The 24,820-nt window shown below is 43.4% G+C and overlaps 1 protein-coding gene across 2 annotated transcripts in view; it reads left to right on the forward strand.

Annotated features, from left to right (window-relative positions):
• Positions 1–346: 346 nt before the first annotated feature.
• Positions 347–24,820, forward strand: part of LOC110526107 (secretogranin-3-like) — a 31,105-nt gene continuing 6,631 nt past the window's right edge. The window contains exons 1-11 of one of the 2 annotated variants that reach the window (XM_036981109.1): positions 347–1,098; positions 1,886–1,941; positions 2,175–2,217; positions 5,377–5,616; positions 10,487–10,629; positions 11,713–11,871; positions 12,074–12,335; positions 12,766–12,882; positions 17,861–17,944; positions 18,823–18,936; positions 19,045–19,134. In XM_036981109.1, the coding sequence (XP_036837004.1) occupies positions 1,005–1,098; positions 1,886–1,941; positions 2,175–2,217; positions 5,377–5,616; positions 10,487–10,629; positions 11,713–11,871; positions 12,074–12,335; positions 12,766–12,882; positions 17,861–17,944; positions 18,823–18,936; positions 19,045–19,134 (1,402 nt within the window). In that variant the 5' untranslated portion in view covers positions 347–1,004. The remainder of the gene's footprint in view (positions 1,099–1,885; positions 1,942–2,174; positions 2,218–5,376; positions 5,617–10,486; positions 10,630–11,712; positions 11,872–12,073; positions 12,336–12,765; positions 12,883–17,860; positions 17,945–18,822; positions 18,937–19,044; positions 19,135–24,820) is intronic. The other variant, XM_036981110.1, reaches the window with a different exon arrangement.

A 24,820-nucleotide genomic window follows, 5' to 3' on the forward strand; every position in this document is an offset into this window, starting at 1 on the left:
CAATCAGCCCGACTAACCGGTGCCTGTATGTAAACATAAGTTTCCCATGCCAATAAAGCTCTTGAATTGAAATTGAAAGAGAAGAGAAGAGACAGTGAAAGGGCAGAGCAGGGGAGAGAGAATGAGATAAGGGCCACTGCACTGAGTGATATGACAGACAGTCAGATAGACCCAGAACAATGCCCTGAGCATGTAGCAATTGTTCTTCACTAAGTGTGTGTGTGCTGTTCCTCAATGGACAACTGATAACACACTGCTCAGCATGTTCACTCTACTCAAAGCTTTAGTCCCATTAAGACAGATCTATCCAATCAGCAGATATATTCATCTGAAGCATAAGGCTCATAAAGCAGGAGATTAACTGTGGCTGAGGAACATGGAAAACATCTGAAACACAACACTGCTCTGGGCACAACCATGTTGACTTGTTGTGTATGTATGGATGTATCTAATTCCAATGAGGCAAAATGGGACAGCCCACAGTATCGACTATAAAAAGCTAAGGCGTCCAGGACAGGACACACGATCAGGGGCGGACATTCGTTTTGTTCTCCTCCTTCACGGTTTCGTTCCGTCCGAGAGAGAGAGATCGTGTTATTTCGGGTAGCTACTATCGGCATATCGTGAGTTCACGACAGCTCACACGGAGTTTATAGACTACGAGCCTGGCAGTTTATCTATCTCTAGTTAATTATAGCGAGTGTCCTGGTTTCAGCACTGCAGGTTGTTAACAGCTCCAACAACACCAGAGGAGAGCGGAGATTTGAAGAGCCCCTCCCCGCCCAACTAACAACCAGAGCGGGTAGAGTCCAAGCGCAGCCCTGTTGTCAGTTTCAGCACCACCAGCAAGGAAGAGCAGAGCTGTCCAAACATCCAGCAGTTTGTGACCGCTATCCTCGGTTGGATCATCCACACAACACAACACCCCCAAGACAGCTATAACCGGGAGTAATCTAGCGGAAAATAGCCTACAGCCACCGATTGAGTGGATATTTTATTTCAGAATGGCGTCCAAAGGAATGGGAGTTCTCCTTCTGCTCGGGATTTTTGCTGTGACTGTCTCCCAGATTTCTGCTTTTCCCACACCTGCCGAGGATGGTGAGTACATGGCCTGCTGGTAGCCTACATCTTTGATGACTGGTTTCAGTGTGAATATGTTTTAGTTCGCTAGGCCTATAGCCCACTTTTAAAGTACATTTTAACTAGGCCAGGCTATATTTATAACCCTTTTCACATTTTAAAAATATATTTAAACATTATATACAAAACAAGCCAATTCAAGTTAAAATAGAGCAGGAAATAACAAATAAACAAATAGTTTGTGACGTTGGTCGTTTGCATGCGATGTAAGGCCGATTGCGTTCTATTTCCAACGCAGTTTATCTTTTGTTTGTTAAACCGATTATGACGCTGCTGTGTCCCGTCGGGTCGGGAGTTGGGACTCACTGTAGCCCTAGACTGTTACCCTCTTTCTCATCAATAAACCACATTAACCAAAACCACACTTGGCCCACATGACCAAGCAGGCATATCTTAAAAATACCCTGATGATGTTGGACCCCTCAAATTCAAGTCAATGTCTTTCTCTGTCGTTCATAGGAGAAAGTTTATTCTAAAACTGATTTAAGTTTTTTAAGGCTATGATTTGAAACAGTCAGGTTAGCTGGTCCTACATTTGTTTCTACCTAAATTACACGTTTTAGATGTCTCAGATGATGTGATAGTGAATGGTGGTGATGGTGGTGATGATGATGAAGACGATGAGGATGATGATAACAATGATGATGCGGATGATGATGTTGATTATGACGATGACATTGCTGCGGACCATAATAATAAAGGTGATTAGTAGTATTAATATTATGTGGTTTTATTTTCCCTGCAGATAAAGCTGTAGTTTACAACAGACGACTGACTGAGGAGAGACCAATCCAGGAGCAGGTAAACTATCTCTTTCTTTCTCTCTCTCTCCTTCTCTCTCTCTCTCTCCCTAAACTATCCGCTGTGCTATCTCCAGACTAATATCATGTCAAATAGACTTTGTGGAAGGGAGAGTTCTCAAACATCAACCACATCATATCAAACCAGACTGGAGCAACAGTAAACAAGCAAAGCTATTATGGTGAAGATGATTAACAGAGAAATGTTTACACTGTTCATGTTCTTTTCCACAGATTGCAGAGGCAGATGATGTGAAAGCAGCAGTGGAGTCTGCAGGTAAGTGGATACTTCTCAGGCAATCAATCAATATTGTTATTACATACATTTTAATATGGATGTGAATAGTGTCGAATAATTATTTTTGTTGTCTCTTGGATGTCTTCACAATATATAACTGTTTTTATCTTATTTCAATGCAGTATGGTCTTGTGTTGTTCTTGTCTTTAACTGTTCTGTACTGTGTAGGGTGTCCACCCACACTACCAAGAGTTGGTGAAAACGCACTTAGCTAACAAAATGTAACTTCCTTATGTAATTATTATTTATTTTTTTACCATGACAAATATGATTATTCGTTCAGTGGGGTCTTTCTCTAACACAGTGGTTTCCAAGCTGTGGGGCGGACAGTATTTAACAGTTTGTGTTCGTTGTCTGGAAACTTATTTCCATCGGTCACAAAAGGCTAAATTAGCATGACACGACACGAGCTGAATTCACTGTAAACGGCTTGGGGGAAAAAGCTTGGTATACGCTCAGTGCTTCATTGATATTTCACAGAGATATGCTTGTTTTTGTGAGAAATCTTCGAAAAAGAACAATAATTTTGAATGAATATGAAAAGCGTATACTAAAATATGAAAATACTACGTCATGTCGTTATCATCTTAGCTCTATATTATTTTATATCCTGCGGATTGGAGAAGAAAGATGACTAGTTCAACAGTAAAGTGAGATGTCATGTCGCCTGTAGCCTTAATTCATGCACAGAATCCAGTCTAGCTGACACAATGCCATTTCCTGGCCTCTTTCTCTGGCCTCTATTGTTTCAGTCACACTCATTTTAGTCGTCCTCCAAGGGTAAAAACTCCAATAACCTTTTACAGGATTATTATAGAGACATGACGTTTGGACCATTGGTTTTCTTAGACAATTATCTACAGTTAACATATAAAAAATTGTGTTTTTGATTGGACACCCTATACACGTATTGTGTGTTTTGTGTGAACCCCAGGAAGAGTAGCTGTTTCATGTTTTGTATGGATCCCAGGAAGAGTAGCTGTTTCATGTTTTGTGTGGACCCCAGGAAGAGTAGCTGTTTCATGTTTTGTGTGGATCCCAGGAAGAGTAGCTGTTTCATGTTTTGTGTGGACCCCAGGAAGAGTAGCTGTGTCATGTTTTGTATGGATCCCAGGAAGAGTAGCTGTTTCATGTTTTGTGTGGACCCCAGGAAGAGTAGCTGTGTCATGTTTTGTATGGATCCCAGGAAGAGTAGCTGTTTCATGTTTTGTGTGGACCCCAGGAAGAGTAGCTGTTTCATATTTTGTATGGACCCCAGGAAGAGTAGCTGTTTCATGTTTTGTGTGGATCCCAGGAAGAGTAGCTGTGTCATGTTTTGTATGGACCCCAGGAAGAGTAGCTGTGTCATGTTTTGTATGGACCCCAGGAAGAGTAGCTGTTTCATGTTTTGTATGGATCCCAGGAAGAGTAGCTGTGTCATGTTTTGTATGGACCCCAGGAAGAGTAGCTGTGTCATGTTTTGTGTGGACCCCAGGAAGAGTAGCTGTTTCATGTTTTGTATGGATCCCAGGAAGAGTAGCTGTTTCATGTTTTGTGTGGACCCCAGGAAGAGTAGCTGTTTCATGTTTTGTGTGGATCCCAGGAAGAGTAGCTGTTTCATGTTTTGTGTGGACCCCAGGAAGAGTAGCTGTGTCATGTTTTGTATGGATCCCAGGAAGAGTAGCTGTTTCATGTTTTGTGTGGACCCCAGGAAGAGTAGCTGTGTCATGTTTTGTATGGATCCCAGGAAGAGTAGCTGTTTCATGTTTTGTGTGGACCCCAGGAAGAGTAGCTGTTTCATATTTTGTATGGACCCCAGGAAGAGTAGCTGTTTCATGTTTTGTGTGGATCCCAGGAAGAGTAGCTGTGTCATGTTTTGTATGGACCCCAGGAAGAGTAGCTGTGTCATGTTTTGTATGGACCCCAGGAAGAGTAGCTGTTTCATGTTTTGTATGGATCCCAGGAAGAGTAGCTGTGTCATGTTTTGTATGGACCCCAGGAAGAGTAGCTGTGTCATGTTTTGTGTGGACCCCAGGAAGAGTAGCTGTTTCATGTGCAACAGCTAATAGGGATCATAACAAAATCCCCGGTTCCAAGACCACCTACTGCAGCCCATGGCTCTGGCTCCGTATTCATAAAGCACCTCAGGCCCAACACTGTTTAGCTGCAGAGGAAAACCAGCCAGGCCCAACACTGTTTAGCTGCAGAGGAAAATCAGCCAGGCCCAACACTGTTTAGCTGCAGTGGAAAACCAGCCAGGCCCAACCCTGCTTAGCTGCAGTGGAAAACCAGCCAGGCCAAACCCTGCTTAGCTGCAGAGGAAAACCAGCCAGGCCAAACCCTGCTTAGCTGCAGAGGAAAACCAGCCAGGCCAAACCCTGCTTAGCTGCAGAGGAAAACCAGCCAGGCCAAACCCTGCTTAGCTGCAGTGGAAAACCAGCCAGGCCAAACCCTGCTTAGCTGCAGAGGAAACCCAGCCAGGCCCAACCCTGTTTAGCTGCAGAGGAAAACCAGCCAGGCCCAACCCTACTTAGCTGCAGTGGAAAACCAGCCAGGCCAAACCCTGCTTAGCTGCAGAGGGAAACCAGCCAGGCCAAACCCTGCTTAGCTGTAGAGGGAAACCAGCCAGGCCCAACCCTGCTTAGCTGCAGAGGAAAACCAGCCAGGCCCAACCCTGTTTTGCTGCAGAGGAAAACCAGCCAGGCCAAACCCTGCTTAGCTGCAGAGGAAAACCAGTCAGGCCCAACCCTGTTTAGCTGCAGAGGAAAATCAGCCAGGCCCAACCCTGCTTAGCTGCAGAGGAAAATCAGCCAGGCCAAACCCTCCTTAGCTGCAGTGGAAAGCCAGCCAGGCCCAACGCTATTTAGCTGCAGTGTAAAACCAGCCAGGCCCAACACTGTTTAGCTGCAGAGGAAAGACAGCAGAGTGATACAAGGTGGTTTGGTGGCTGGCTTCTCTATTTAAAGATACACTATGGAAGTTTAGTTGATGAAAACACACAAATCCTCAGTTTTAGGCTAACAATTTATGGGTGAAGGTAGGTGTGCCCTTTCTGGACAATATTTCTCTCCATAGAGTGGACTCATTTTGGCTCAAGAGGAGCACCCCCAGAGGCAGAAGCTTCATATAGCCTCTTAAATATTTCCCTCTCCCCCTCAGACACCAAACCTGCTGTGGAGCCTAAAGAGGTGAAAGAGGCAGAACCAGAACAAGAGAACGATGACTTCACTCTGCTCAAGTCCCTGGCCGAAGGTCAAAGGTCAAAAGAGACCAATGAGACGCCGGTCAGAGAGAGCCTGGAGAAGGAGCCTTACTTTCCAGACGAATCAGATTCCACCAAGAACCGCCGGCTAGTCGAAGACTATGACTCAACAAAGATGGAAAACGGCAAGTACCAAGGTATCTAGTTTAGTCTGTTTATACTACAGCAAGTACCAATGTATCTAGTTTAGTCTGTTTATACTACAGCAAGTACCAAGGTATCTAAACTCAGCAAAAAAATACATGTCCTCTCACTGTCAACTGCATTTATTTTCAGCAAACTTAATATGTGTAAATATTTGTATGAACATAACAAGATTCAACAACTGAAAAGTTCCACGGACATGTGACTAACAGAAATTGAATAATGTGTCCCTGAACAAAGGGAGGTTCAAAATCAAAAGTAACAGTCAGTATCTGGTGTGGCCACCCGCTGCATTAAGTCCTGCAGTGCATCTCCTCCTCATGGACTGCACCAGATTTGCCAGTTCTTGCTGTGAGATGTTACCCCACTCTTCTACCAAGGCACCTGCAAGTTCCCGGACATTTCCTAATGGGAATGGCCCTAGCCCTCACCCTCCGATCCAACAGGTCCCAGACGTGCTCAATGGGATTGAGATCCGGGCTCTTCACTGGCCATGGCAGAACACTGACATTCCTGTCTTGCAGGAAATCACGCACAGAACGAGCAGTATGGCTGGTGGCATTGTCATGCTAGAGGGTCATGTCTGGATGAGCCTGCAGGAAGGTATCACATGAGGGAGGATGTCTTCCCTGTAACGCACAGCGTTGAGATTGCCTGCAATGACAACCAGCTCAGTCCAATGATGCTGTGACACACCTCCCCAGACCATAACGGACCATCCACCTCCAAATCGATCCCACTCCAGTTGTTGTTGCCATCCTGTACCTATTCCGCAGGTGTGATGTTCGGACGTACCGATCCTGTGCAGGTGTTGTTACACGTTGTCTGCCACTGCGAGGACAATTAGCTGTCCGTCCTGTCTCCCTGTAGCGCTATCTTGGGCGTGTCACAGTATAGACATTGCAATTTTTTGCCCTTACCACATCTGCAGTCCTCATCCCTCCTTGCAGCACGTTCATGCGATGAACAGGAACCCTGGGCATCTTCATGTTGGTGTTTTTCAAAGTCAGTAGAAAGGCCTCTTTTGTGTCCTAAGTTTTCATAACTGTGACCTTAATTGACTACCGTCTGTAAGCTGTTAGTGTCTTAACGACCATTCTAACAGGTGCATGTTCATTAATTGTTTAAGGATCATTGAACAAGCATGGGAAACAGCGTTTAAACCCTTTAAAATAAGATCTATGAAGTTATTTGGATTTTTAGGAATTATCTTTGATAGACAGGGTCCTGAAAAAGGGCCGTTTCTTTTTTTGCTGAGTTTAGTTTAGTCTGTTTATACTACAGCAAGTACCAAGGTATCTATTTTAGTCTGATTACAATAACGGCCTCTTGGACAGACTAACCAGACAGAATGTTACAATAATGGCCTCTTGGAAAGACTAACCAGACAGAATGTTACATTAATGGCCTCTTGGACCAACTCTTGGACAGACTAACCAGACAGAATGTTACAATAATGGCCTCTTGGACCAACTCTTGGACAGACTGTCTCTACTGTATATAACTATGGTTGACGTATAGAGCAAATCAGAATGTTTATAAACAAAGCTGTTCTGGTAGTTCCAGGTAGACAAAGAGTCCCTGTCTTTGTTCCTGTCCTGTCCGGGCCTTTTGGCTCTGAGCCTGTGTGTCTGATAGGGGTGTCTGATCCCTCTAGGGAGGTCAGGTCTGAGGCCCTGCGCTGCTGTGAGAGAGAGAGAGAGAGAGGGGGGATTGTCTCTCCTCAGGCGGTCGGATGAGACAGTGGAAGTGCTAAGGCTAAGCTACAAGCCTTAAATCCTCTTCCTCCATCCCTACAAGATACTATAGACACTTAGTACATCACAAATGGCACCCTATCCTCTATATAGTGGACTACTAGTTCACCACTAGGGCACTATATAGGGAATAGTGTGCTATTTGGGACACAGCCCCTGTCTCTCACAGACCCAGTATTTCATCTCGACCTAGTTCCAGGGAAACAGTTAACTGCTGTATTAGACTTGGGGTCAAATGTCAGGTACCATAAAAAAGAAAAGGGTCTTGTTCAAATACATCTTGAATCCTTCCTTCTTCCCTTCCTTGACCTAATCACTGATCTAACATGGCTGGGCAGGTGAAAGCAAAGGCCCCAGTACATGGTTTCTATAAGGAAGGATTCATGTGAAGTATTCAATCAGGTGGCTCCTCTTGATCCTCTCAGAGGAACTGATGGGATGTGTCCCAAATGGCAACCTATTTCCTATGTAGTGCACTACTTTTGACCAGAGCCCTATGAGCCCTAGTCAAGAGTAGCGCACTATAAAGTGAATAGAGGCATTATGGTCTGACGCCAAGTCTCTCCTCTCAGGATCTGGGTCAAGGTTATATTCTTAGTGTATGAAAAACATCCCCATATGGTCGGAGGGAGTTATTCAGGAGAATAATTGATTGCTTTGTGTGACACGACACATTCAGTCTAACACCGCTCATATATGTTTAATTCTTTCAATATTTATGTGTGTCTGTGTGCGTGATTGTATGTGTGTTTGCATGACTGCCGATGTACTGTTCTGTACTGTACTGTACTCTACTGCACTGTACTGTACTCTACTACACTGTACTGCACTGTACTGTACTTTACTGCACTGTACTGTACTCTACTGTACTGTAATCAACTCTACTGTACTGTACTCTACTGTACTGTACTCTATTGCACTGTACTGCACTGTACTGTACTTTACTGCACTGTACTGAACTGTATTGTACTCAACTCTACTGTACTGTGCTCTATTGCACTGTACTGTACTGTACTGTACTCTACTGCACTGTACTGTACTCTACTGTACTGTAATCAACTCTACTGTACTGTACTCTACAGCCCTGTACTGTATTAAACTCTACTGCACTGTACTGTACTATACTGTACTCAACTCTACTGCACTGTATTCTACTGTACTCTATGCTACTGTACTCTACTGTACTCTACTGAACTGTACTGTACTCTACTGTACTGCACTGTACTGTACTGTACTGTACTTTACTGTACTTTACTCAACTCTACTGTACTGTACTGTACTGTACTGTACTGTACTGTACTGTACTCTACTGCACTGTATTCTACTGTACTGTACTCAACTCGACTGTACTGTACTCCACTTCACTGTACTGTACTGTATTCTACTATACTGTAATCAACTCTACTGTACTGTACTCTACAGCTGTGTACTGTATTATACTGTACTGTACTCAACTCTACTGCACTCTACTGTACTGCACTCTACTGTACTCTAAAGTACTGTACTTTACTCTACTATACTCTACTGTACTGTACTCTACTATACTGTAATGTACTCTGCTCTACTGTACTGTACTCTACGCTAATGTACTCTACTGTACTGTACTGTACTATACTATACTGTACTCTACTGCACTGTACTGTACTGTACTCAACTATACTGCACTGTATTCTACTGTACTCTGCTATTGTACTGTACTCTATGCTACTGTACTCTACTGTACTGTATTGTACTGTACTCTACTCTACTGTACTCAACTACTGCACTGTATTCTACTGTACTCTATTGTACTGTATTCTACTGTACTGTACTGTGCTGTACTCTACTGTTCTGTACTCTACTGTACTCTACTGCACTGTACTCTACTGCACTGTGCTCTAGTGTACTGTACTCTACTGTACTCTAGTGTACTGTACTGCATAGTACTCTACTGTACTCTAGTGTACTGTGCTGTACTCTACCATACTCTACTGTACTGTATTGTACTCTACTGTACTCTAGTGTACTGTGCTGTACTCTACTGCACTCTAGTGTACTGTACTGTACTGTACTGTACTCTAGTGTACTGTGCTGTACTCTACTGTACTCTAGTGTACTGTACTCTACTGTACTCTGGTGTACTGTGCTGTACTCTTGTGTACTGTACTCTACTGTACTCTAGTGTACTGTAGTGTACTATACTATACTGTACTCTAGTGTACTGTACTGTACTCTACTGTACTTTAGTGTACTGTACTCTACTGTACTCTAGTGTACTGTACTCTACTGTACTCTACTGTAGTGTACTGTAACTGATGCAAGCAGTAGAATCAGATTTAAAAAGCAGGTAAAAATACACCTTGTGGAACGGCGGGCTCTGTCAAGTAACACAGACATGGGCACAGCACAGACACATGAATACACACACATGATAACATACGCACTATACACGAACGTACACTTGGATTTTGTGTTATGGATATGTGGTAGTGGAGTATAGGCCTGAGGGCACACACTTAGTTTGTTTTGAATTCTGTAACAAATGTTTTATAATGTTTTTTAAATTGTATAACTGCCTTAATTCTGCCGGACCTCAGGAAGAGTATCTGCTGCCTTGGCAGCAGCTAATAGCAGCCAATACTGTAGTGAAACAAAGGCACCTCATCAGTTAGACCAGATTCTCTGTAGTGTACTGTACTGTACTGTACTGTAGTGAAACTAAGGTAAGTAGGTTCTGTGATGTTAACGTATTGACCATTCAGCTGAACATGGTTAAGTTATTGTCTGTTTCATTACTAGAGAGTTGTTGCTGTTGGACCATTTACAATGTGTGTGTGTGTGTGTGTGTGTGTGTGTGTGTGTGTGTGTGTGCTGGCCATCTGTCTCCTGGTGTACAGCCTTAAGTCTCAGCGTTTTAGTTTGTTACATAAGAGTCATATACTGGCACAGGGATAAACCTAGTGAGCTGAGAAATATTTAAGAGAGGGGGAGAGGAGAGGAGAGGAGAGGAGAGGAGATGAGAGGGGAGGAGAGGGGAGGGGAGGGGAGTATGATCTATGCTACACCCAGTGGGACACACAACCACACAAGTGTTGTTACATTGTTGTGTCCTTGGTTGTGATTGCAGATGACCCAGAGAGCTTCAGGCAGGTGGATGGTACCCCTCTAACGGCTGAAGACATCGTCCAGAAGATCGCTACTAAGATATACGAGGAGGACGACAGAGGTGTATTTGACAGGATCGTCTCCAAGCTGCTCAGACTGGGCCTGGTAGGTCCAGCTGTCTGGTAAAGACACAACACAGAAATGGCTCCCAAATGGAATTGGAATGACATTTTTTTGTTTACTGCTTGAATTGACTGGATAAAACATTTAATGATCCCAATCCTGATGGACACTATGCAAGTCAGGGACAGACTGGGACCATAAATCTGCCTGGGCATTACTAACATAGCACATTGTTTCCCTCAAGGCCCCCATTATTAGTCAAATAATAATAATTATGCCAAAAGAAAACCCAATTTAGATGGATGAGCCCAACTGGTATATCCTGAACTTTCCTTTGTCCAGCCTGTTTCTGGTGTTTGTGTGTAGTTGTGTAGTTGTGTGAGTCAGAGACCATGATTAACAGTTCACAGTGGGGTTGATTCATGGAATTCCCCTCTTATAGTGAGTGATGCACTTACCTTTTTCTCTCTCTCTCTCTCTCTCTCTCTCTCTCTCTCTCTCTCTCTCTCTCTCTCTCTCTCTCTCTCTCTCTCTCTCTCTCTCTCTCTCTCTCTCTCTCTCTCTCTCTCTCTCTCTCTCTCTCTCTCTCTCTCTCTCTCTCTTTCTTTCTTTCTTTCTTTCTCTCTCTCTTTCTTTCTTTCTTTCTCTATCTCCCTCTCTCTCTCTCTCTCTTTCTTTCTTTCTCTCTCTCTTTCTTTCTTTCTTTCTCTATCTCCCTCTCTCTCTCTCTCTCTTTCTTTCTTTCTCTCTCTCTTTCTTTCTTTCTTTCTCTATCTCCCTCTCTCTCTCTCTCTCTTTCTTTCTTTCTCTATCTCCCTCTCTCTCTCTCTCTGTCTCTCTCTCTTTCTCTCCCACTCTCTCCCTCTCTCTCGCTTTCTCTCTCTCTCTCTCTCTCTCTCTCTCTCTTTCTCTCTCCCTCTCTCCTCTCTCTTTCCCTCTCTGTCTCGCTCCCCCCCCCCTCTCTCTCTCTCTCTCTCTCTCTGTGTCTCTCTCTCTCTCTCTCTCTGTCTCTGTCTCTCTCTTTCTCTCCCACTCTCTCCCTCTCTCTCTCTTTCCCTCTCCCTCTCTCTCTCGCTCTCTCTCTCTCTATCCCTCCCTCCCTCTCACCCTCCGTCCCTCCACTAGATAACAGACAGCCAGGCAGACAGTCTGGAGTACGAGGTAGCCGAAGCTCTTCAGGACCTCATCACTAAGAACGCAAAGAACAATGAGATCGAGGACCTGGGAGAGGACTATCCCGTGACCCGGGGTGACCAGGATGACCAGAATCCCGACGCTAGCATGGTACAATCTGGGAGAAGGCTAAATTCAATTACATTTAACATTTGAGCATTTTTGGATTCTTAGCATGAAAATCTCTGCATGCCTCCCATCAGACACTGCTGTGATGAGGATGATGATGATGATGGTGATGACGATGGTGACGATGACAATGGTGATGATGGTGATGATGGGGCTGTCTCACTCTCTTCCTCTCTCCTCCCAGGATGTTACTGGTTCCCCCAACCGTCGGTACGATGAAGAAGATGATGATGAAGATCAGGCGGCCATTGATGACGACGTGGACAGAGGAGAGGGGGATGACACAGTGGATAACACCTGGGATAGAGAGAGTGAGGGAGAAGGGGAGGAGGAGGAGAGGAGTGAAGGAGAGAGAGATGAGGGAAACGAGTTGAGCCCAGAGGATGGTCTTCAGGACCTTCAGTACTTCCCCAACTTCTACCGTCTGCTAAAGAGTCTAGACTCAGGTAGGAATACACACACACACACACACACACACACACACATACACACATGCACACACGTACACACGCACACACACACACGCGCACACACGCACACACGCACACACATACACACACGCACGCACACACACACATACACACACATACACACACACGCACACACATATCCACACACACACACACACAAACACACACATATATATATATACACACACATACACACGCACACACATACACACACACACACATGCACACATACACACACATGCACACACGTGCATACACGCACACACGCATGCACATGCACACACACACAAACATATCCAAGCATGCAAGCTCTCTCTCTCACACACACACACACACACATCACATGCACACACAAACAAATAAACACCTGTGTGTGTGCGTGTGTGTGTGTGTGTGATGTTTCCAGAGCAAGACGCCCAGGAGAGAGAGACTCTGATCACTATCATGAAGACTCTGATTGACTTTGTCAAGATGATGGTGAAATATGGAACCATCACACCTGAAGAGGGAGTCTCCTACCTTGGCAAGACACAGTTTATTATCTATATAATAACATGTATATACCACCTTGGTAAGACACAGTTTATTATCTATATAATAACATGTATATACTACCTTGGTAAGACACAGTTTATTATCTATATAATAACATGTATATACTACCTTGGTAAGACACAGTTTATTATCTATATAATAACATGTATATACTACCTTGGTAAGACACAGTTTATTATCTATATAATAACATGTATATACTACCTTGGTAAGACACAGTTTATTATCTATATAATAACATGTATATACTACCTTGGTAAGACACAGTTTATTATCTATATAATAACATGTATATACTACCTTGGTAAGACACAGTTTATTATCTATATAATAACATGTATATACTACCTTGATAAGACACAGTTTATTATCTATATAATAACATGTATATACTACCTTGGTAAGACACAGTTTATTATCTATTTTTATTTCACCTTTATTTAACCAGGTAGGCTAGTTGAGATCAAGTTCTCATTTGCAACTGCGACCTGAAAAGATAAAGCAAAGCAGCGTGACACAGACAACAACACAGAGTTACACATGGAGTACACAATAAACAAGCCAATAACACAAACAAGTCAGTGACAAAGTAGAGAAAAGAAAGTCTATATACAGTGTGTGCAAAAGGCATATTGAGGTAGGCAATAAATAGGCCATAGGAGCGAATAATTACAATTTAGCAGATTAACACAGGAGTGATAAATGAGCAGATGATGATGTGCAAGTAGAGATACTGGTGTGCAAAAGAGCAGAAAAGTAAATAAAACAAAAAACAGTATGGGGATGAGGTAGGTAGATTGGGTGGGCTATTTACAGATGGACTATGTACAGCTGCAGTGATTGGTTAGCTGCTCAGATAGTTGATGTTTAAAGTGGGTGAGGGAAATAAAAGTCTCCAACTTCAGCAATTTTTGCAATTCGTTCCAGTCACTGGCAGCAGAGAACTGGAAGGAAAGGTGGCCAAATGAGGTGTTGGCTTTGGGGATGATCAGTGAGATATACCTGCTGGAACGTGTGCTACGTTGCATATCGTGGGGACTATTCGATGCTATGGCAGTCCGCCACAGGATATGTTTGTGCTGGTCAAGGGCAGTCAGGTCTGGAGTGAACCAAGGGCTATATCTGTTCTTAGTTCTACATTTTTTGAAAGGGGCATGCTTATCTAAGATGGTGAGGAAATTACTTTTAAAGAATGACCAGGCATCCTCGACTGATGAGATGAGGTCAATATCCTTCAAGGATACCCGGGCCAGGTCGATTAGAAAGGCCTGCTCGCAGAAGTGTTTTAGGGAGCGTTTGACAGTGATGAGGGGTGGTCGTTTGACCGCGGACCCATAGCGGATACAGGCAATGATCGCTGAGATCCTGGTTGAAGACAGCGGAGGTGTATTTGGAGGGCAAGTTGGTCAGGATAATGTCTATGAGGGTGCCCATGTTTACGGATTTAGGGTTGTACCTGGTGGGTTCCTTGATGATTTGTGTGAGATTGAGTGCATCTAGCTTAGATTGTAGGACTGCCGGTGTGTTAAGCATATCCCAGTTTAGGTCACCTAACAGAACGATTTAATAACATGTATATACTACCTTGGTAAGACACAGTTTATTATCTATATAATAACATGTATATACTACCTTGGTAAGACACAGTTTATTATCTATATATTAACATGTATATACTACCTTGGTAAGACACCGTTTATTATCTATATAATAACATGTATATACTACCTTGATAAGACACAGTTTATTATCTATATAATAACATGTATATACTATCTTGGTAAGACACAGTTTATTATCTATATAATAACATGTATATACTACCTTGGTAAGACACAGTTTATTATCTATATAATAACATGTATATACTACCTTGATAAGACACAGTTTATTATCTATATAATAACATGTATATACTACCTTGGTAAGACACAGTTTATTATCTATAGTACAGTTTATATCCAGGATGTGACTGGTGGTGGGTAGGTGGGGGGGGGTGTTATCTGTTTTGTTATGTATAGTACAGGTTATATCCAGGAGGTGACTGGTGGTGGGGGGGGGGGGGGGGGGGGGGGGGTGTGATCTGTTTGTCCAGTGGAGCATTGTGCTTCTTTTCAGACAGATAATGTCACAGGGATGACCCTCACTTTTACAGCTTTATGAGGGTCACGCACGCACACACACACGCGCGCGCACACACACGCACACACACGCACACGCACACACACACACACACACATACACACATACACACACACACACACCACTGTGCTCAGACATACACTTGAAGCATAGTGATGTTCTGGGGGTTTCCATCTTTTTCTTACCTTTCTGTGACATTCTGTGATTTACCTACTACAGACGGACAGACATTTAAGTTTTCTTTCAGTGATTTGTAATGCTAGGTAGATAGTTTGTTTGCGTGTCTGTTTGTGTGTATGTGTGTGTGTGTGTGTGTGTGTGTGTGTGTGTGTGTGTGTGTGTGTGTGTGTGTGTTTGCGTGTGTGCGTGACCCTCATAAAGCTGTAAAAGTGAGGATAATCTAGATTGTGTGTGTGTGTGTGTGGGGGGGGGGGGGGGGGGGTTCGTGCGTGAGTCTGTGTGTGGGTTTGTGCGTGTGTGTGTGTGCGTGCCCCACCACAATAACAGCTCCTGACCAACCAGTTCCATACATACAAGATTTAACATAACCAATTAATACTTCCTATTGACTTCCTGCTGAGAACCTCACACAGCACCAACATCACCAATACTCAGATACCACCTCATTTACTGTCATCACAACATTTATGAAGACCTCTTTACATTCATTACACCGCTAATGTTCGTCAGAAAATCACCAGTTATGTGTTGAGATCTCCAGCTATATATGGCTCTACTTTACCTTGGTGCGTCATGTTGCGATGTATCTACATGTGTTGCTATGGAGTGACATGTCCTTTTCATATCCTTCCACTTGATTGACTTCATGGTGGCTCAGTGACTAGTATCGTTTAGACAATAGGACAAAGATAAGTGTAAGTGTAACACACAACGATAATAACGACTAAATTGAATACATGACATAATAGACAGGGGTTTCCTTGGCAACCCCGACGACATTATGTTTAGGTTCCGCGGAGACGTGGGGATGGAATTTCGGGTTGCCATGCAACGGGCCATTGTGTCCTCAGTGACCCGAGATTGTGGATAGGGATGAGTCACCTCTATTACACACAACTGATCTGCCTTAGGGAGATAAGGGATAAAGAAATAGTGAGAGAGCAAGAAAGATAGAGATAGAGGGAGGGAGGGGGTAAAGGTCACAAACAGCAGGACACGGCGTCATCTCTACAGTAGAGAGGGAGGGAGAGGGAGTGAGAGGATGGAAGTGAAAGAGACAATGAGAAAGCTCTCTGAACTGGCAGTTTCACAGAACAGCACAGCTGTCTTCAGTACCAACTAGACAGTTCAGCTGGCTCCTAGACATGCAGAGTCTGTTCAAAACATGGATCAGAACCCTCATAGTATAATAACTGGTGTTCTGGAATCAGGACCCTCACAGTATAATGAGTGGTGTTCTGGAATCAGGACCCTCATAGTATAATGAGTGGTGTTCTGGAATCAGGGCCCTCATAGTATAATGAGTGGTGTTCTGGAATCAGGGCCCTCATAGTATAATGAGTGGTGTTCTGGAATCAGGACCCTCATAGTATAATGAGTGGTGTTCTGGAATCAGGACCCTCATAGTATAATGAGTGGTGTTCTGGAATCAGGACCCTCATAGTATAATGAGTGGTGTTCTGGAATCAGAACCCTCATAGTATAATGAGTGGTGTTCTGGAATCAGGACCCTCATAGTATAATGAGTGGTGTTCTGGAATCAGGGCCCTCACAGTATAATGACTGGTGTTCTGGAATCAGGACCCTCATAGTATAATGAGTGGTGTTCTGGAATCAGAACCCTCATAGTATAATGAGTGGCGTTCTGGAATCAGGACCCTCATAGTATAATGACTGGTGTTCTGGAATCAGTACCCTCATAGTATAATGACTGGTGTTCTGGAATCAGGACCCTCATAGTATAATGAGTCTGGAATCAGAACCCTCATAGTATAATGAGTGGTGTTTTGGAATCAGAACCCTCATATTCTAATGACTGGTGTTCTGGAATCAGAACCCTCATAGTATAATGAATGACTGGTGTTCTGGAATCAGTACCCTCATAGTATAATGATAGAATCAGTACCCTCATAGTATAATGTTCTGGAATCAGTACCCTCATAGTATAATGACTGGTGTTCTGGAATCAGGACCCTCATAGTATAATGAGTGGTGTTCTGGAATCAGGACCCTCATAGTATAATGAGTGGTGTTCTGGAATCAGGACCCTCATAGTATAATGAGTGGTGTTCTGGAATCAGAACCCTCATAGTATAATGACTGGTGTTCTGGAATCAGGACCCTCATAGTATAATGAGTGGTGTTCTGGAATCAGGACCCTCATAGTATAATGAGTGGTGTTCTGGAATCAGAACCCTCATAGTATAATGACTGGTGTTCTGGAATCAGGACCCTCATAGTATAATGAGGGGTGTTCTGGAATCAGGACCCTCATAGTATAATGAGTGGTGTTCTGGAATCAGGACCCTCATATTATAATGAGTGGTGTTCTGGAATCAGGACCCTCATAGTATAATGAGTGGTGTTCCTCAATGAAAAAGAGGAAAGAGAGAGGGAACGGTAGAGAAAGGGGAGTGTAGAAGAGATAGGAAAGAAAGAGAGGAACAGAAATGGATAATATAGTAAATAATGGGTAGTGCTGTGGAAAAAGAGGTGAGAGGTAGAGCAGGGGAGAGCTAGAAGGAAGGAAAAAGTGGAATGTATAAATAGAAAATATAGATTGTACACAGAATGAGTGGTGTTGTGGAGACCTGTCTAACCTCTATATGTCTATGCTCCTGTAGAGAACCTGGATGCTATGATCGCTCTGCAGACCAAGAATAAGCTGGGGAAAACACTGGGGATCCCTGGCATCATCCCTCCTACAGGTAAATATCACCCAGTCAGTGGGGATCCCTGGCATCATCCCTGCTACAGGTAAATATCACCCAGTCAGTGGGGATCCCTGGCATCATCCCTCCTACAGGTAAATATCACCCAGTCAGTGGGGATCCCTAGCATCATCCCTCATACAGGTAAATATCACCCAGTCAGTGGGGATCCCTGGCATCATCCCTCCTACAGGTAAATATCACCCAGTCACTATTTTCATATCATTCCACCTGATTGACCTTGCGGTGGTTCTGTGACTAGTGTCAGGTAAATCTACAGTCACTGTACTTTTCATTATTCCCTTCTGGATGTGTTTATTTTTATGGATGGTTATGGTAAAGGTAAATGTAAGGTTAAGGTACTTTGCTCAGACAGGTTGTGTAATACTGAACTTCCCCTTTAAGGGTTGGGTGTTGTTGGGTGTGGTGTGGTTGGGTTGTGTGTGGTGGGGTTTGGGTTGGGTGTGGGGGGGTGGGGTTGGGTTGGGTTGGGTGTGGTGGAGTTAGGTTAGGTTAGGTTGGGTGGGATTAGGTTGGGTTGGGTGTGGTTGGCCGTGGTGTGGTGGGGTTAGGTTAGGTTGTGTGTGGTGTGGTTGTGTTGGGTGTGGTTGGATTGGGTTGGGTTGGGTTGGGGTGGGGTGGGGTTGGGTGAGGTTTGGTTTGGTTAGGTTAGGTTAGGTTAGGTTGGGTTGGGTTGGGTGGGATTAGGTTGGGTCGGGTGTGGTGTGGTGGGTTAGGTTGTGTGTGGTGTGGTTGTGTTGGGTGTGGTTGGGTTGGGTGTAGTGGGGTGGGGTGGGGTGGGGTTGAGTTGAGTTGGGTTCAGTCGGGTTGAGTTTGGTTGGTGGTAACTGTCTGTTGTTGTGCCTGTGTTGCAGGGAAGACCCCAGAGGACGATGACAACACCAAGGCAGAGGCGGCCAAGATGCAGAAGGAGTATGAGAACCTGAAAGACTCAACCAAGGAAGAAGCGCCGTCCACTGAGACCAGAGGCCAGTTCAAGAAGGATTGTGTTTGCAGTGAACATGTTACCAGAGTAACCATTTCAGTTGAACAATTTGAATGAACATTTCAAACTGTTACCTCCCTCTCTGTTATAGATCACCCAGGCAAGTCTGAGATCTACTTGGAAGCCATCAGGAAGAACATTGAGTGGCTGAAGAAACACAACAAAGACGAGGGCAAAGACGGTAAGACAACTATATATATATATATATATATACACATAGAGAGAGAGAGAGAGAGAGAGGTACATTTCTAAAATGCCGTACATAGGTGATAATATAACACTTGTCTATCATTTTAAAACTTTTTGAGTAATTCTAATCATTTTTTGTTGATATTGTTTTGTGTCTGCTCACTTTTGTTTATTGTTTATTTCACTTGCTTTGGCAATGTTAACACGTTTCCCATGCTAATAAAGCCCCTTGAATTGAGAGAGACAGACAGACAGATTCTTGTCTAGGATTGGTGTTGGAGTCAACAGGGCTGGCTGCTGTCCATTATGCTGTTCGTAGAGTCTGTCTGGAGAATCTATACAATCTCTGTAGGACCCAAACAGTCCCTTTGTTCAGTGTACAGTTTCAGCTAACGTTCCAACATTAGTACACACACACACTCACACATACACACACACCCGCCCGCCCCTCCTACTGCAAACTGTGTCTGGTCACAGATAAGTCTGTAGCGACACACTGAAGAATAGTTCAATTAAAGTCTGCTTTGTCCAGCTGGATTTGCAATTAAAATAAGCTTGGTGGGTGATGCGTTGCGTTACCCCCACACCTCATGAATATGGATAAGGCTTGGCATGCATCCCAAATGGCACATTATTCCCTATATAGTGCACTACTGGCACTACCCTATGGGCCCTGGTCAAAGGTAGTGCATTCCATTGGGACTAGAATGCCATTTGGAACTGGGACACAGACTTGATGAGTCTGCTGCCCTAATTACTGTGATGTGTGTGTGTGCATGTGCGTGTGTGTGTATCTACTCCCAGTTACCCTCATCAACCCTCACAGCAGAGGACCCAGACCAGAGCATTTCCTGGTTATGACACTGCAACTATCAGCCATTGTTTCATTTACTTAATGTAATCCTGTAGACATCCACTGGTCAATAAGAGTGAAGCAGATTCGGTCAGCCAAGTGTTCCGTCAGTTCCCATTGGTGGTTAATTGAGTAGATTGCATTGGTATGAGACCAGCCCAGTCCAACTGTCTGGTGTGGAGGACCACTGGGACCTCCTAAATAACCAATCAACTGTCTATTGTACAGCCATAAAGACAGACATCTAGATATAGTTTGTTGTTATATTGGAGGTATAATTAGTTATAGATATGTTTAGGATATTCTTATGGTGAGTGTATTTTCTCTCTCCTGAGTGTACTGTCCAGGGACCGTATTTATCAATCACCTAAGAGTAGGAGTTCTGATTAGGGATCAGTTCTGCCTTTTAGATCACAAAGAATACGATTACATGGACAGGGAAAAAGTACTCCCACCCTGAGACGCTTGATACATCTCCTCTCTATATATACAGTATACTCTCTTCTTTTGGCTGTGTGTCTTTGCAGGTCCTTCTCTCTCTTTTTCTCTCTCCTCTATCCTATCTCTGTCTCTGTCTCTGTCTCTCTCTCCTCTCTCTCTCTCTCTCTTTCTCTCTCTCTCTCCTCTATCCTCTCTATCCTCTCTCTCCTCTCTCTCCTCTCTCTGTTATTTTGGCTGTGTGTGTTTAGTGCAGGTCCTCCCTCTCTCCTCTCTCTCTCCACTCTCTACTTTCTCTCCTATATCCTCTCTCCTATCTACCCTGTCTCTTCTCTCTCCTCTCAGCGAGACTGAAATAGCTGCATTTTGGAGCTGCCTTACTGAACAAAAATGTACCAAAACAACAATACATGGGAAAGTGACAATACATGGGAAAGTGACAATACATGGGAAAGTGACAATACATGGGAAAGTGACAATACATGGGAAAGTGACAATACATGGGAAAGTGACAATACATGGGAAAGTGACAATACATGGGAAAGTGACAATACATGGGAAAGTGACAATACAATGGGAAAGTGACAATACATGGGAAAGTGACAATACATGGGAAAGTGACAATACATGGGAAAGTGACAATACATGGGAAAGTGACAATACATGGGAAAGTGACAATACATGGGAAAGTGACAATACATGGGAAAGTGACAATACATGGGAAAGTGACAATACATGGGAAAGTGACAATACATGGGAAAGTGACAATACATGGGAAAGTGACAATACATGGGAAAGTGACAATACATGGGAAAGTGACAATACATGGGAAAGTGACAATACATGGGAAAGTGACAATACATGGGAAAGTGACAATACATGGGAAAGTGACAATACAATGGGAAAGTGACAATACATGGGAAAGTGACAATACATGGGAAAGTGACAATACATGGGAAAGTGACAATACATGGGAAAGTGACAATACATGGGAAAGTGACAATACATGGGAAAGTGACAATACATGGGAAAGTGACAATACATGGGAAAGTGACAATACATGGGAAAGTGACAATACATGGGAAAGTGACAATACATGGGAAAGTGACAATACATGGGAAAGTGACAATACAATGGGAAAGTGACAATACATGGGAAAGTGACAATACATGGGAAAGTGACAATACATGGGAAAGTGACAATACATGGGAAAGTGACAATACATGGGAAAGTGACAATACATGGGAAAGTGACAATACATGGGAAAGTGACAATACATGGGAAAGTGACAATACATGGGAAAGTGACAATACATGGGAAAGTGACAATACATGGGAAAGTGACAATACAATGGGAAAGTGACAATACATGGGAAAGTGACAATACATGGGAAAGTGACAATACATGGGAAAGTGACAATACAATGGGAAAGTGACAATACATGGGAAAGTGACAATACAATGGGAAAGTGACAATACATGGGAAAGTGACAATACAATGGGAAAGTGACAATACATGGGAAAGTGACAATACATGGGAAAGTGACAATACATGGGAAAGTGACAATACATGGGAAAGTGACAATACATGGGAAAGTGACAATACAACGGGAAAGTGACAATACATGGGAAAGTGACAATACATGGGAAAGTGACAATACATGGGAAAGTAACAATACATGGGAAAGTGACAATACATGGGAAAGTGACAATACATGGGAAAGTGACAATACATGGGAAAGTGACAATACAATGGGAAAGTGACAATACAATGGGAAAGTGACAATACAATGGGAAAGTGACAATACATGGGAAAGTGACAATACATGGGAAAGTGACAATACAATGGGAAAGTGACAATACAATGGGAAAGTGACAATACATGGGAAAGTGACAATACATGGGAAAGTGACAATACATGGGAAAGTGACAATACATGGGAAAGTGACAATACATGGGAAAGTGACAATACATGGGAAAGTGACAATACATGGGAAAGTGACAATACAATGGGAAAGTGACAATACAATGGGAAAGTGACAATACATGGGAAAGTAACAGTGTATGCTTTATTAGATCAAGCGATTAAAAAAACAAAAACAATATATATATATATATATATATATATATATATATATATATATATATTATATATATATACAGTGCCTTGCGAAAGTATTCGGCCCCCTTGAACTTTGCGACCTTTTGCCACATTTCAGGCTTCAAACATAAAGATATAAAACTGTATTTTTTTGTGAAGAATCAACAACAAGTGGGACACAATCATGAAGTGGAACGACATTTATTGGATATTTCAAACTTTTTTAACAAATCAAAAACTGAAAAATTGGGCGTGCAAAATTATTCAGCCCCTTTACTTTCAGTGCAGCAAACTCTCTCCAGAAGTTCAGTGAGGATCTCTGAATGATCCAATGTTGACCTAAATGACTAATGATGATAAATACAATCCACCTGTGTGTAATCAAATCTCCGTATAAATGCACCTGCACTGTGATAGTCTCAGAGGTCCGTTAAAAGCGCAGAGAGCATCATGAAGAACAAGGAACACACCAGGCAGGTCCGAGATACTGTGGTGAATTAGTTTAAAGCCGGATTTGGATACAAAAAGATTTCCCAAGCTTTAAACATCCCAAGGAGCACTGTGCAAGCGATAATATTGAAATGGAAGGAGTATCAGACCACTGCAAATCTACCAAGACCTGGCCGTCCCTCTAAACTTTCAGCTCATACAAGGAGAAGACTGATCAGAGATGCAGCCAAGAGGCCCATGATCACTCTGGATGAACTGCAGAGATCTACAGCTGAGGTGGGAGACTCTGTCCATAGGACAACAATCAGTCGTATATTGCACAAATCTGGCCTTTATGGAAGAGTGGCAAGAAGAAAGCCATTTCTTAAAGATATCCATAAAAAGTGTCGTTTAAAGTTTGCCACAAGCCACCTGGGAGACACACCAAACATGTGGAAGAAGGTGCTCTGGTCAGATGAAACCAAAATTGAACTTTTTGGCAACAATGCAAAACGTTATGTTTGGCGTAAAAGCAACACAGCTCATCACCCTGAACACACCATCCCCACTGTCAAACATGGTGGTGGCAGCATCATGGTTTGGGCCTGCTTTTCTTCAGCAGGGACAGGGAAGATGGTTAAAATTGATGGGAAGATGGATGGAGCCAAATACAGGACCATTCTGGAAGAAAACCTGATGGAGTCTGCAAAAGACCTGAGACTGGGACAGAGATTTGTCTTCCAACAAGACAATGATCCAAAACATAAAGCAAAATCTACAATGGAATGGTTCAAAAATAAACATATCCAGGTGTTAGAATGGACAAGTCAAAGTCCAGACCTGAATCCAATCGAGAATCTGTAGAAAGAACTGAAAACTGCTGTTCACAAATGCTCTCCATCCAACCTCACTGAGCTCGAGCTGTTTTGCAAGGAGGAATGGGGAAAAATGTCCGTCTCTCGATGTGCAAAACTGATAGAGACATACCCCAAGCGACTTACAGCTGTAATCGCAACAAAGTATTAACTTAAGGGGGCTGAATAATTTTGCACGCCCAATTTTTCAGTTTTTGATTTGTTAAAAAAGTTTGAAATATCCAATAAATGTCGTTCCACTTCATGATTGTGTCCCACTTGTGGTTGATTCTTCACAAAAAAATACAGTTTTATATCTTTATGTTTGAAGCCTGAAATGTGGCAAAAGGTCGCAAAGTTCAAGGGGGCCGAATACTTTCGCAAGGCACTGTATGTTACCCCCCTTTTCTCCCCAATCTTGTCTCATCGCTGCAACTCCCCAACAGGCTCGGGAGGTGAATGTCGAGTCATGCGTCCTCTGAAACATAACGCGCCAGACTACACTTCTTAACACCCGCCCACTTAACCTGGAAGCCAGCCGCACCAATGTGTCGGAGGAAACACCGTTCAACTGACGACTGAGGTCAGCCTGCAGGTGCCCGGCCCACCACAAGGAGTCGCTAGAGCGCGATGAGCCAAGTAAAGCCCCCAGGCCAAACCCTCCCCTAACCCGGATAACGCTGGGCCAAACCCTCCCCTAACCCGGATGACGCTGGGCCAATTGTGCACCGCCCCATGGTACTCCCGATCACAGCCGGTTGTGATATAACCTCGAATCCAGGTCTGTAGTGACGCATCTAGCACTGCGATGCAGTGCCTTAGACCGCCTCGCCAGTCAGGAGGCCCATAAAATTGTTTTCTAACTGATATGATGCAGTTTATTGTTGTGACATGAAATAACAGAATTGCATGAAAATCTCCATTATTTTGGTGGGGCCTCGTCCCACCTGCCCTACGTAGGGCATTGCCACTGTGTGTGTGTGAAGTGCAGGTCTCCTCTCTGT

This window comes from Oncorhynchus mykiss, chromosome 6, assembly GCF_013265735.2.
Source record: "Oncorhynchus mykiss isolate Arlee chromosome 6, USDA_OmykA_1.1, whole genome shotgun sequence".
Classification (NCBI taxonomy): Eukaryota; Metazoa; Chordata; class Actinopteri; order Salmoniformes; family Salmonidae; genus Oncorhynchus; species Oncorhynchus mykiss.